The sequence below is a fragment of the Biomphalaria glabrata genome, chromosome 3 (genome assembly GCF_947242115.1).
Source record: "Biomphalaria glabrata chromosome 3, xgBioGlab47.1, whole genome shotgun sequence".
Lineage (NCBI taxonomy): Eukaryota > Metazoa > Mollusca > Gastropoda > Planorbidae > Biomphalaria > Biomphalaria glabrata.
In genome coordinates this window covers 32,690,678-32,705,573 of record NC_074713.1, presented here as the reverse complement: position 1 = coordinate 32,705,573, position 14,896 = coordinate 32,690,678, and the positions used below count along the sequence as shown (strand labels likewise).

Here is a 14,896-nt window from a genome sequence, read left to right as displayed (position 1 = left end):
AAAAAAAATAATTAAATACTACTAATAATAATAGTCTAGATCTAGATTTCTAATTATTAGAGCTAAATGTCTGCTACTGTAGTCTAGATTATAAAGTAAACATAACATACCTTTCAAATGAGGTAAAGCCTGTAGCTCTGGTGCAGTATTTGCGCGATAGTGTGATGATCCTTGTGATCGCTTCTGTTTCTTAGATTTGACAGCTGCTTTTGCTGTAAATGGGTCGATACGATCAGCTAACTTTGCCGACATGGTTATGTGTCGTATTGCGGTTAGACCGCGCTTATGTTGTTAATATATTTTACATGTGCTTCACAATAGCTGTGTTAATTGACATTTGTAGATTCTTAAAAAAGTGCACATAGGATAACAAAGTTAACAAGCAAGCTTTTAAAATCCGTGGATACACTTAACAGCACTAGAAAAATCGAATAAGCGTTGCTTATACCAAACGTATGGTATGAATTATATTAGTATTCTTTTATTATGTAATCTAATTAATTAGAAACCGGTCAAAAATAGTAATTTTATAAGCAAAGAGTTCCAGGCTAAAAAGAAAACAAAATATTACGGTGTGTTGCTACTCAGATAATGGTTGCCCATTTCTCGCCTTAATTCAAGCTCTTTGAGACTTAAACGAGATTTCATAACGACCTTGACCCCAAAGGTTACTAGTCTAAAAGGTAGGCGTGCCTATGAATGGGCAATACAGAAAGACTTCAAAGCTATAAACGCTTATAAGTTATTTTTGGTTACGGCATTATTTAATCATAGTGGTAACTAATGATTTATCTCTAATCATTTTAATTTTTTAAAAGTCTCGGTACGTTCACAGATCTATATTCTAGATCTATATTTAAAAAATTATTAATAGATCTAGATTGTCCTACATGGGATAAAAAGTTCTTTTCTGTGCCGTAATGTTGATCTCTACACCAGAATAAAGCCATAGTCTTAGTGCATTCTGTTCGATGAAGGGGCCATGCTTGTTAGACAGCCTTATAAAAAGAGTACAAAAAAAACTAGAACACAGGGATAACCCTACCATATTTGAATAAACTTTTTAAATAATTTTTTATTATTAAATGTAAAAAAAACCAAAGAAATGATCATCGATTTTCGCAGGGACAAGAAGGAAAATGATATTGTTTCTGTAGCTGGAGAGACTATTGAAATTGTGCAAACCTTTAAATACCTTGGTACTATCCTAGACAATAAACTAAATTTTACTGCAAATACTGATTATATCAGCAAAAAAGGGCAGCAAAGATTACGACTACTAAGAAAACTGTCCTCGTTTAATGTTAGCGAAAAGGCCTTGACTATGTTTTATCACGCTCACATCTGCAATATTTTCAGTTTCAATATCACTGCCTGGTATGACAATCTGAGCATTAAAAATAAGAATAAACTTAATAGAATCCTCAATGCTGCTGGCAAAATCATTGGCAAAAAACAAGCCCCATTTGGGCAGTTGTTTGAGACAAACATCTATAAAAAAGCTAACAAGATCCTCGAACTAAAAAATCACCCTTTGTGTCAGGATTTTGTGATTTTACCATCACAAAAGAGATACAAGACACCGATAGCAAAGACAAACAGACACAAACACTCTTTTGTTCCCCTGGCAATCAAATCATTAAATAAGAACAATCTGGTATAAACTTTGTCACATGTAAATTATGAGTGAGTCTGGTGTGAATGTACACTTTGGTTTCTTATAGTTATAATGTTTTTTGTTTGGTGTAAAGCACAAATTGTAAGACAAATTTCCTTACGGATAATAAAGATTATTATTATTATTATTAGGCTAATAATGATGTCTAAGAAAGTCAGACGATTTAAAAAAAAAACAAAAACAACGCCATCAGCTCCATCATAACTAGGCCACATCAAGTAGGCCTGCAGTAGTCGCGAAGTGAACGCTTTGAAAAAATAATTTATTCCTTATTCTGTCAGACCACTGGCGGATCCAGTGGAGGGGGGGGGGCGGAAGGGGCAAAGTGGGGGAGGCGGACGAATTGTAGTATAAAATTCACTCAATTTCTATACGACTTTATTACTTATGTTAATAATATATACAAATTATTTATATTTTTACGAATTTTTAGATTATTTCGCCTCTCCCCTGTAGTATGTTGGCCGATTTGGTGGGTCGGGAGGGGGCGATGGCTTAAACTTTCGTGTGTGTGTGGGGGGGGGTGTCCAATTTATTTGTAGAAATCACAGCTTGCTAACAGAATTAATTAAATATCCATATGATTAAAACTTGTTATTTATGTTTTAACGATCTTTATATTATGACAATTTTTAATACAGGCTGACTACTATCCTACATGAAAGACCCCAAAAGAACATCATCATCATAATGTAAAATTAATACCACCTCAACATCCCTAATAATAGGCAGCATTTACAGACCACCAAATTGTAGTTTAGAATACATGCAGGAACTATGTAATCAGATTACTACACTTAAAGAGACAAATAAAAATGCAGTTTTTTGGATTATGGGTGATTTCAACCTACCTGATATAAATTGGAAAACACTAACAATAGATAAACACCAAAACCTTAAGGACATAAATGAGCTTTTCATAGAAACTTTACACAACCTAAGTTTAGATCAAATCATTAAAAAGCCAACTAGATTAAACAACACATTATATCTCTTCTTAACCAACAGACCTGGATTAGTAGTTGATTATGATATTATCCCTGGTCTATCAGACCATGAGATCATAAAAATACACAGTCAGATAAAAGCAGTAACCAATACAAAACCCAAATGAAAAATCTTACTCTGGAATAAATGTAACCTAACACAACTACACCAAGCTGCATTAAACTTTCAACAAACATTCTTATTAGAAAAAGACATTAACCAACCAGTCGATGACCTCTGGAATTTCATTAAAAACCATCTTAAAAGCATTATAGAAAATCATATACCAACTAAATACACATCAAACAAAATAAATAAATGCTGGTTTAATAATAGACTAAAGAAGCTTTGTAAACAGAAGGAAAACCTATATAGAAAATTTAAAGAAACTAATGCAGAAAGAGTTTACAAAAAGTATATAAAAATTAAACACTTAACCCAAAAAGTAAGCAGACAGCTGCAGAGTGAATACATAAAAACAATGTAATATCTAAAGATAACAACAAAAACCTATGGTCATACATTAAGTCTAAGAAAATGGAAACAACAGGCATAGCGCCATTAAAAGATGAACATAACATAATACATAATGATAATGAAACTAAAGCAAACATCCTAAACAAATACTTTGCATCAGCATTCTCAGCCCCAGGAGACAAAGACATATTACTGAATTTGAACCAAGTAGACAACATAGAAGATATAGTATTACAAGAAAATAGAATTCAAAAACTATTAGCCAACACCAAACCAAATAAAGCGTCTGGACCTGATGGTATTCCAGCTAGATTACTCAAAGAACTAAGCAATGAGCTAACCCCAGTGTTCAAAATACTCTTTCAGGCTTCACTTAACCAGGGCAGAGTACCAAAGGACTGGAAAGAAGCTAATGTCACCCCCCTATTTAAAAAAGGAGAAAAATCTGACCCAGGAAACTACAGACCAGTATCACTTACCAGCATCACATGTAAAATCCTAGAACACATAATATGTAGCAACATCATAAACCACTTAGACAAACATAATGTCTTCACACCATACCAACATGGCTTTAGGAAATATAGATCATGTGAAACACAACTAATAGGACTAATTGATGATTTTTCAAAAGGTTTAGATAATAGTGAACAAATAGATGCTATCTTACTAGATTTTTCTAAGGCTTTTGACAAATTTCACCACCATAGTTTGCTTAAAAAATTAAAATATTTCGGCATTAATGGTCCCACTGCATTAAAGATTTTCTGATAGGGAGAGAACAAACTGTAATAATAAATGGCTCTAAATCAACACCGATAACAGTAAACTCAGTTGTACCTCAAGGAACAGTCTTGGGTCCACTACTATTTTTAATTTACATAAATGATTTACCAAATTGCATTAGTTCAGGAACAAAAGTCAGATTATTTGCAGACGATTGCAAAATATATAGAACAATAAAAACAACACAAGACACAGAAGTTTGACAAAGTGAATTAGATGAATTACAGAAATGGGAATCAAATTGGAGCATGTCTTTCCACCCATAAAAATGTCAGTTGTTAAGAGTAACAAAAAAACTAAAACAAATTAATTCCACTTATCTTATTCATGGCAAACCAGTAACACAGACTAAAAACGCAAAATACCTAGGTGTTATAATAAATGAAAAACTATCACTAACACTTTTAGTAAAATCACTAAATTTAGAAAGCCTTCAGGACAGAAGGCTCAAAAGTAAAGTAGCAATCATACATAAAACACTGAACCATAATCTTCAAATACAAAAACAAAATTTAATAAAATACTCTGAAAGACACAAAGATAAAGGCACATTCCTCGTCCCATATGCTAGGACAAATTTGTACAAATACTCCTTCTTCCCTAGTGCTATTAGAGCATGGAATGGGTTGCCTGAGCTAGCCAGGAAAACCAGTGACTTGGCAGAATTTAAGTCATTGGTTAATAGGCATGACTAAATGCATGACGCGTAGGACGTAATCATCTTCTTTTTTGAAGTAACGTCTGTATTATATAAGATAAGATAAGATAATGGGCGACTTCAATGCTAAGGTTGGCAATGACCACAGAGGATATGAAGAGGTCATGGGAAAATGAATGAAAATGGAGAGAGATTTACAGATATGTGTGCCACAAGCAACAAACGAATACAACAGAGAACAAAATAGACCATGTCACCAGATCTATCAACAGAGAACCAAATAGACCATGTCTGTATTGTGAAGAAGTTCCGTCGATCTCTTCAGGATGTACGTGTCAGACGAGGAGCAGATGTTGCTTCAGATCATTATCTTCTGTGCGCTCGAGTAAAACTGAAGCTGAAGAAGACAGGTTGGCCAACACTACCATTCTGTTGGGCTGAAAGACTGCACAAAACAGGAAGAGTTCAAAGTCACCTTATCAAACAAGTTCCAGCTCCTAGAAGAGCTTCTAGAAGAGGAGACAGTAGAACAGACATGGCAGAAAGTGAAAGAAACTGTAACTTCCTTATTCCAAGAAGTACTGGGTCCCAAGTCATACACCCACAAAAAGTGGACTTTAGCAGAAACTCTTAAGAAGATTAAGGAAAGAAGAAATAAGAAAGCAGGTATGAATAGCAGTAAAGCAAGAGCAGCAAAAAGAAAAGCACAATAAGAATATGCTGAAATAGAAATGTCAAGTGTAGTCTCAGAACAGACAGCCGGAACTACATTGAAGCACAATGACAAAAGAAGCAGAAGAATCAGCCCTTCGGAACAGCACCAAATACCTGAACTCAATCATCAAAAATATTTGGGGAAAATTTTCCAAGCTAGAAAGTGCAGTAAATGGCAAAAATGGTGAAGTGATAACAGATGAAGATGGGCAAAGGATGGATTGGTCGAGCATTATCAAACCTACTCCTGCAAAGCCACCAGAGATACCGCCAGCTGCAAGCAAGAGCCCTGCCTAAAGAAGAGATTCGCAGCGCAATCAAGCAGTTGAAGAATGGCAAATCTGCAGGACCTGACATCATCTCAGAAGAAGCGCTAAAGGCAGATATTGATACCAGTGTGAAGTTAGGCCTACTCTACCCTCTCTAATTCAAGATATTGGAAAAAGAAAAAGGACCACCAGAGTGGAGAAAAAGGCTACCTCATCAAACTCCCAAAGAAAGGCAATCTTAGTTCCTGCTCCAAATATCGAGGGATAACACTACTGTCCTTTCCAGGAAAAGTGTTTAACCGCATTCTGCTAAACCGAATGAAAGATGCTGTGGATCTACATCTCCGTGACCAACAAGCCACAGGCTTTCGAAAGGAGAGATCATGCACAGACCAGATAGCGACACTACGCATAGTTTTGAACAGCCCATGGAATGGAACTCCCCTCTCTTAGTCAGTTTTATAGACTATGAGAAGACTTTTGACAGTGTGGACAGACAGACCTCTCCAGAGACTTTTGAGACACTATGAAGTGCCTGAAAATATTACAAATATCATCAAGAAGTCACATGAGGGAATAACTTGCAGTGCATGGCAGACAACTGACAGAGGCATTTGAAGTCCAAACAGAAGTGAGACAAGGCTGTTAACTCTCTCCCTTCTTGTTTCTACTAGCCATAGATTGGAACTTGAAGAAAGCAACAGACCAGAATCAGAACGGTATACAGTGGACACTGTGGAAACGGTAGATGACCTTGACTTTGCAGATGACTTGGCTCTTCTTTCTCACACACAGCAGCAGATGCAGAAAAAGATATGTGTAAATGCCGACAATCCAGCTAGAATGGGTCTTACCATAAACAGAGGGAAGAGTAAGGTGTTCAAGATAAATGCATCCAACAATACATCCATTACAGTCCAAGGTGAGGCGCTGGAAGAGGTGGAAAGCTTCACCTATCTCGACAGTATCATAGGTCACCATGGTGGAACAGATGTAGATGTTACAACCCGCATTGGTAAAGCTTGAGCAACTTTCCATCAGCTGAAGAACACCTGGGGATCTAGGGAAATAAGCACCACCACCAAGATCAGGTTCTTTAACACTATTGTTATATCAATAATACTTTATGGAGCAGAGATCTGGAGAACCACCATCACCACCATGAAAAACATCCAGGTATTCATCAATACCTGCCTTAGGAGGATACTTATTATCCGCTGGCCAGACAAGATCTCGAATGAGGAACTGTGGCAAAGAACAAATCTTTCATTTCTTTTCTCTCTCAATGGCAACTATTTTATTTCTTTTCTCTATCAACAGTAACTACTTCATTTCTTTTCTTTCTCAACGGTAACTATTTCTTTTCTCTCTCAATGGTAACTATTTCATTTCTTTTCTCTCTCAACGGGAACTATTTCATTTCTTTTCTCTCTCAACGGTAACTATTTCATTTCTTTTCTCTCTCAACGGTAACTATTTCATTTCTTTTCTCTCTCAATGGTAACTATTTCATTTCTTTTCTCTCTCAACGGCAACTATTTCATTTCTTTTCTCTCTCAATGGTAACTATTTCATTTCTTTTCTCTCTCAACGACAACTATTTCATTTCTTTTCTCTCTCAACGGGAACTTTTTCATTTCTTTTCTCTCTCAACGGCAACTATATCATTTCTTTTCTCTCTCAATGGTAACTATTTCATTTCTTTTCTCTCTCAACGGCAACTATTTCATTTCTTTTCTCTCTCAACGGGAACTTTTTCATTTCTTTTCTCTCTCAACGGCAACTATATCATTTCTTTTCTCTCTCAACGGGAACTATTTCATTTCTTTTCTCTCTCAACGGGAACTATTTCATTTCTTTTCTCTCTCAACGGTAACTATTTCATTTCATTTCTTTCTCAACGACAACTATTTCATTTCTTTTCTCTCTCAACGGTAACTATTTCATTTCTTTTCTTTCTAAACGGCAATTTTCGCTTTTTTTTTCCTCACACGCACGAACATTAAGATCAGTAATAGGCCTACTTCAGTTGGTTTACTAGTCCTCGAAAAGTAATAGGCCTACTTCAGTTGGTTTACTAGTCCTCGAAAAGTAATAGGCCTACTTCAGTTGGTTTACTGGTCCTCGAAAAGTAATAGGCCTACATCAGTTGGTTTACTGGTCCTCGAAAAGTAATAGGCCTACATCAGTTGGTTTACTGGTCCTCGAAAAGTAATAGGCCTACATCAGTTGGTTTACTGGTCCTCGAAAAGTAATAGGCCTACTTCAGTTGGTTTACTAGTCCTCGAAAAGTAATAGGCCTACTTCAGTTGGTTTACTAGTCCTCGAAAAGTAATAGGCCTACTTCAGTTGGTTTACTGGTCCTCGAAAAGTAATAGGCCTACATCAGTTGGTTTACTAGTCCTCGAAAAGTAATAGGCCTACTTCAGTTGGTTTACTGGTCCTCGAAAAGTAATAGGCCTACATCAGTTGGTATACTGGTCCTCGAAAAGTAATAGGCCTACTTCAGTTGGTTTACTGGTCCTCGAAAAGTAATAGGCCTACTTCAGTTGGTTTACTGGTCCTCGAAAAGTAATAGGCCTACATCAGTTGGTTTACTGGTCCTCGAAAAGTAATGTGAGCTTGCGCTCCTAGAGCTATATTTTTATATATTTTATTTTTTTAGGCTAGTGCCAAACTTATTATTTCTACTTCCGCTTTTTGTGTATAAAAAGTGATGCCACGCTGTTTTAAAACAGTTCAGTGTACAGTTGACCAGTGGTCAGTACCATATCTGTCTGTGTGACAGCTGAAGATATTTGTGGGCTGTCGTCTAATTATATTTTTATTTCTGTACCTGGGACGGCCTGCTATTATAACTGCTGTGTAACTGCTGTGTTACTGCTTTTAACTGCTGCTTTTAGCTGCTGAATATTACTGCTTATAGATCTAGCTGCTGTTTATAACTGCTGTTGTTAGATCTATTCTAATTCTAGGGAATCTATAGGATCTAGTGTTATTTTGTTTCTTTATTATTGCCTTAGTAAACTTAGTTATATTTATAGTCTGTTTCTCAGTTCTGTTCTTAGTGAATAGTAAGGTATTGAGCCTAAGGATAAGATATTCTTGTTTAGTGTTAGTGTTATGAGTGTAGTAGTAGAATATTGTAGATCTAGACTCTAGACTAGTTTATTGTAGTGATTTAGTTAGTTGGATAGTATATACTGTAGTTCATTAGTTGGTTTGATCAGTTTGTGTTAGATAGTTGGTTTGTTTAGTTAGTTTGTTGGTGTTTGTAGTAGCGTAGATTCAGAGGGTTTAAGTTAGTAGCTGAGTTCAGTTGTAGTGTTTAGTGTATATATTATATTTTATTATTATTTGATTCCATGTAAATAAAGTTTCATTTTGTTTATTTATCCTAAACTAAAGTTTGTTATCTTGTTTCTATACAGTTTAGTTTAGTATGTCTGGTTACTTAGGTGACTCTAGCCCCTTGGTCGTAGACTGAGGTGTCACAGATGAGCCCACCCAGTAGCGCTAACATCTGCCTACTGTTAGGTAAATTTTAATGTTGAGCAGCAGAGAATAGGCCCTCTCTATCCACTCGCGCCTGCCTGACCTGCTCACATTTTTGGTGTCAGAAGTGGGATCTGTGCTTGAGTGACCAGACTTGTATTTTTTATTGGCATAGATTAGGTTTGCGTAGGAGTTTAGGCATTGATAGGCGGTATAGATAGTGTTAGTTTAGTTGTTTTTTTGGTATTGTTATTGAGAGGCTAGTAGGCTTTAGTTTTGTTGAGTAGTTACGTAGATGAACAGCGAGGCAGCAGCAGCAGCAAGAATGCAGCCGTCTCAGACAGTGATTGTGGTGCCAAGAACGCAGTGGAACATTCGACGCTTCCATGGCGATGGCCCAGCCAGGGAAGTCGAAGAGTTCCTTCAAGATATAGAGAGAGCCTGGAAGTCCCAGCACATACAGTAGCCAGATGAGAAGTGTGAGTTCCTGATTTCTCATCTGGGGGAGTCAGTGAAGGCTGAGCTTGGTTTTTACCCTCAAGCAACCAGGGAGTCTCCAGAGGCACTGACCCAACTGTTACGGTCAGCCTATGGTGAGAGGAGGAGTGTCTCTCAGCTTATGGGAGAACTCTACCGCATCAGTCAACGCCCAGGAGAGCTTATTCGCTCCTACTCGCATCGGATACAGCAATCGTTCAAAGCAGTGGTAGACAGACAGAGAGCCCTTTCAGCGGCAGTCCTTGATGAAACTGTCCTGAGAGATCATTTTGTGGAAAATCTCAACGACAGAGCCCTTAGGAGAGATTTACTAGAGAGGCTGCTTGAACGACCAGACATTAGCTTTTTGTCCATAAGGGACATAGCCATCAGATGGGCTGAAGATGAACATGTAACCTCTCAAGCCACAACCAAGGTGACATGCAGTGAGATAAAGATTGAAGGCCAGCTAGCTGCTCTCTCCAAGCAAGTGGAGGAGCTTGCAGCCCAGATTGTGCGCCTACAATTTTCAGGGCCACAGAACTATAGCTGTCCCCACTGCAACAACCATCAACCCGATCACATTAGCAGCAATGTGAGACAGATATCCTCACAATCGGGTAGGCAACCAAAGCGCACCTTTAGCCAGAAGAGGCCAATGAAGAAAAACAGGAAATGCTACACATGTGGCAAACCTGGCCATCTTGCAAGAAATTGCAGGCTGCAGAACAGGTTCCAAGGTCAGCGAAAGAAGCCAGGGAACCGGGCTCACCAGCAATACCCTTCTAGAAGCAACTGCTCGAATTGTGGAAGCCGGGACCACTTCACCCAAGCTTGCCCTGATGTCACTGCAGCAGTGAATCACGTTCAGGTTGCCTCAGTGGAACAACCACAGGCAGTACAACTGCAACCTGCCCCCAAGCCAACAGAATTGTCGGTTGAGGTGCCACAGAATCCTAGGCGATCCAACACTGCTCCTGATTCAATTGTTCGCAGAAACCAACCCGCAGTGGCAGAAATGATGTCGATTCGTACAGAAGTTGCCTCACCTGACACTTCCAGTAATCATGCAGAAGGAGGTAGGGAAACAAATCCTTTCCTACAGTTTCATCCGGTCCAACCAGAATCCACCTTGCTTTCCCATGAGGTTCCTGAGTTGCAGAAGAAAAGGAACGACCTTCTGAACATTGGGTGCAGAGTTCTTGTGGAACAGAGAGTCAGAGGCCAGGGAAGAATGTTCATGCAGTATGAACCCTCTTGTTTCGTAATTACTGCAGTACCCAAGTATGCTTCTGGCTGGTACATGGTGGAAGCAGAAGATGGGAGTACATACAGATATGTAAGAGAGGAGGAAATGAAGTTCGTTTCCTCACCATACTAGCATAATTCTTCATTTGTATATTTGTAATTTTTATTTAATATGTTGGTTGCATTCCAATGTATCAAAATGTATTCGTTTGTAACAACTCTATGAGTACATGTTATCTACATGTGTATTTAAAAGCTTTTTTTTTAAAGCTTAGTTGCTGTACCTATTTGAGCATGTACAGAATCAAGAGTATTTTCTTGTGTTTTTAGCTGATGAAGTGTATATATTTTTTTGCTTTTGTCCTTGTAAAGCAATGTAATCTAAGTCATGTCATGGAGATGTATATTTTTGTGTGAAATAGATTTTAGTGTGTATTTTCTTTGATGGTATAATATGTCAGCAGTATGTATGTAATGCATTTTAAGTAGTTTGTTAGTATTTTGTTTTGCGAGGACGCAAAAATTTAAGGCGGGATGAATGTGAGCTTGCGCTCCTAGAGCTATATTTTTATATATTTTATTTTTTTAGGCTAGTGCCAAACTTATTATTTCTACTTCCGCTTTTTGTGTATAAAAAGTGATGCCACGCTGTTTTAAAACAGTTCAGTGTACAGTTGACCAGTGGTCAGTACCATATCTGTCTGTGTGACAGCTGAAGATATTTGTGGGCTGTCGTCTAATTATATTTTTATTTCTGTACCTGGGACGGCCTGCTATTATAACTGCTGTGTAACTGCTGTGTTACTGCTTTTAACTGCTGCTTTTAGCTGCTGAATATTACTGCTTATAGATCTAGCTGCTGTTTATAACTGCTGTTGTTAGATCTATTCTAATTCTAGGGAATCTAGGATCTAGTGTTATTTTGTTTCTTTATTATTGCCTTAGTAAACTTAGTTATATTTATAGTCTGTTTCTCAGTTCTGTTCTTAGTGAATAGTAAGGTATTGAGCCTAAGGATAAGATATTCTTGTTTAGTGTTAGTGTTATGAGTGTAGTAGTAGAATATTGTAGATCTAGACTCTAGACTAGTTTATTGTAGTGATTTAGTTAGTTGGATAGTATATACTGTAGTTCATTAGTTGGTTTGATCAGTTTGTGTTAGATAGTTGGTTTGTTTAGTTAGTTTGTTGGTGTTTGTAGTAGCGTAGATTCAGAGGGTTTAAGTTAGTAGCTGAGTTCAGTTGTAGTGTTTAGTGTATATATTATATTTTATTATTATTTGATTCCATGTAAATAAAGTTTCATTTTGTTTATTTATCCTAAACTAAAGTTTGTTATCTTGTTTCTATACAGTTTAGTTTAGTATGTCTGGTTACTTAGGTGACTCTAGCCCCTTGGTCGTAGACTGAGGTGTCACAGATGAGCCCACCCAGTAGCGCTAACATCTGCCTACTGTTAGGTAAATTTTAATGTTGAGCAGCAGAGAATAGGCCCTCTCTATCCACTCGCGCCTGCCTGACCTGCTCACAGTAATAGGCCTACATCAGTTGGTTTACTGGTCCTCGAAAAGTAATAGGCCTACATCAGTTGGTTTACTGGTCCTCGAAAAGTAATAGGCCTACTTCAGTTGGTTTACTGGTCCTCGAAAAGTAATAGGCCTACATCAGTTGGTTTACTGGTCCTCGAAAAGTAATAGGCCTACTTCAGTTGGTTTACTGGTCCTCGAAAAGTAATAAGCCTACTTCAGTTGGTTTACTGGTCCTCGAAAAGTAATAGGCCTACATCAGTTGGTTTACTAGTCCTCGAAAAGTAATAGGCCTACATCAGTTGGTTTACTGGTCCTCGAAAAGTAATAGGCCTACATCAGTTGGTTTACTGGTCCTCGAAAAGTAATAGGCCTACTTCAGTTGAAAAGTAATAGGCCTACCTGTTCCAAAAAGTTTGAAAAGCAAGGAATTCGAAGATGAAACGACCTCACATAATTGAATAACTCAAACATTTGTAATCAGATCATAAGCATGCTGAAGCAGGCCAGACCATTTTTTTTTGTTGCACCCTTAAATCTTAAAGCAAATAATGTTTGGTATTAGACACAGCATCCATTTCTTCATACCATCAGTTTCAGGCTGGAAACAAATGGCTTTTCCGAAGGACCCAATGGAATGCCACATTTCCGTTTCCCTTTTTTGTACATTTTTTTTTATTTTGTTCTCTAAATAAAAAACAAAAATCAATTTGGTATTATTTATTGTAATAATGTGTGGCAATAGTAGGCTATATGTAGTGAAGTGGATACCTTTTCAGAAAACACCGGCCACCCCGATATCCACTTGACCCTTCCCCCTAGGCAGACCAACGTGGGCACTGTCCATTCGACCGGCATATCTTGTCGCTGTAGTGTCCGTACGTTACTGGACCTACGTCGTCTCCACTCCCTGTTTGTGCCTGGTTCTACACCATGTGTTTATGGATGACTGCAGGTAATCACATTTTACTTATTCATATTAGATTGTAAATTTAATTAGTAGTTTATATAGAATATCACTACCGCGGTTTTTGTTCATGTTGGACTATCCTTATTTTTAGAGGCCAGCATGTAGATGAATTCATTTATTGAAATGCGTACCTGTAGTATTCTATATAGAATGTTAACTGTCCATCTTGTAAATGTATTTTTACAACAAGTGTTTAGATACTGGCTTTTAAGAAACAGTATATTTGTGAGTGTATAGATTTGTTATATTTAATTATAGTTTTTGTAAGGAAAGGAAAGAGCGAAACTCTTCAAACAATGTATATTAGTTTTATGTAGAACACAGCCAACCCACCAAGTAGAACAACGAACCAGTGAGCAACAAGTTGATGCAATTTCCACTACAGATGCAAGTCACTCCATTCAAACATACCCCGCATCGAGAAATGGGAACCTTATCTCTGGGCAGCCAAACAAGAACAGGCATAACAGACTCCGGAAGACACATAGGCAAAAAAGAAACTACAAGCAGTTGAACCAGCCACAAAGACGAACTCGCTCACTACTCCCTACCACACTTTCTACAGCTTCCCAGACATCATGGGTCGAGAAAGACGTTAGTTTCAAGGAAAAACCAGACAGACCATTCTGTATGACCGATGGACTCAGCGCGTTACAAACTGGAAAGATGTTTGTCGTTCCAGAAGACACTGACAAGAAACAGTTGTTTCAGTTTTCAGAAACCTACTAGGCTGAACACCCCGGGACGGGTCGTTTCAAGCTAAGGGCTCTGTAGTGAAGTGGATACCTTTTCAGAAAACACCGGCCACCCCGATATCCACATGACCCTTCCCCCTAGATGGCACCTTGTGTCCGCGCATAACAAGGCAGACCAACGTGGGCACTGTCCATTCGACCGGCATCTCTTGTCGCTGTAGTGTCCGTACGTTACTGGACCTACGTCGTCTCCACTCCCTGTTTGTGCCTGGTTCTACACCATGTGTTTATGGATGGCTGCAGGTAATCACATTTTACTTATTCATATTAGATTGTAAATTTAATTAGTAGTTTATATAGAATATCCCTACCGCGGTTTTTGTTCATGTTGGACTATTCTTATTTTTAGAGGCCAGCATGTAGATGAATTCATTTATTGAAATGCGTACCTGTAGTATTCTATATAGAATGTTAACTGTCCATCTTGTAAATGTATTTTTACAACAAGTGTTTAGATACTGGCTTTTAAGAAACAGTATATTTGTGAGTGTATAGATTTGTTATATTTAATTATAGTTTTTGTAAGGAAAGGAAAGAGCGAAACTCTTCAAATAATGTATATTAGTTTTATGTAGAACAACTAGTTGATTTATTTTTAGAGAACTATGTTGTCATTTATTTTTATGTTTGTTGGTGTTCCATATCTCTCTTGTGTTTGTAAAAGAGATGATTGGTTCACACCATAAGATTTTCTTTTTTGTTTTTTCGTTAGATCTAGTATTTAGGCCTATTAATTATGTTTAGTTTATGTTCATTTGTAATTATATTTTATGTTAAGCTAAGGGGGATTTTGATTTAAAAACCCCCTTCGAAATTTTTTTTTAAGATAAACCCCCTCTTCAATATAATACTAAAGC

At 37.5% G+C, this 14,896-nt stretch overlaps 1 protein-coding gene across 1 annotated transcript in view; it reads right to left on the bottom strand.

Moving 5' to 3' along the window:
* The window catches only part of LOC106078840 (serine/threonine-protein phosphatase 2A 56 kDa regulatory subunit epsilon isoform-like), a 29,872-nt gene extending 29,242 nt beyond the window's left edge, over positions 1–630 (bottom strand). Inside the window, exon 1 of the mRNA XM_056024586.1 lies at positions 111–630. Within this exon, the coding sequence (XP_055880561.1) occupies positions 111–252 (142 nt within the window). The 5' untranslated portion in view covers positions 253–630. The remainder of the gene's footprint in view (positions 1–110) is intronic.
* Between the last annotated feature and the right edge of the window lie 14,266 nt (positions 631–14,896).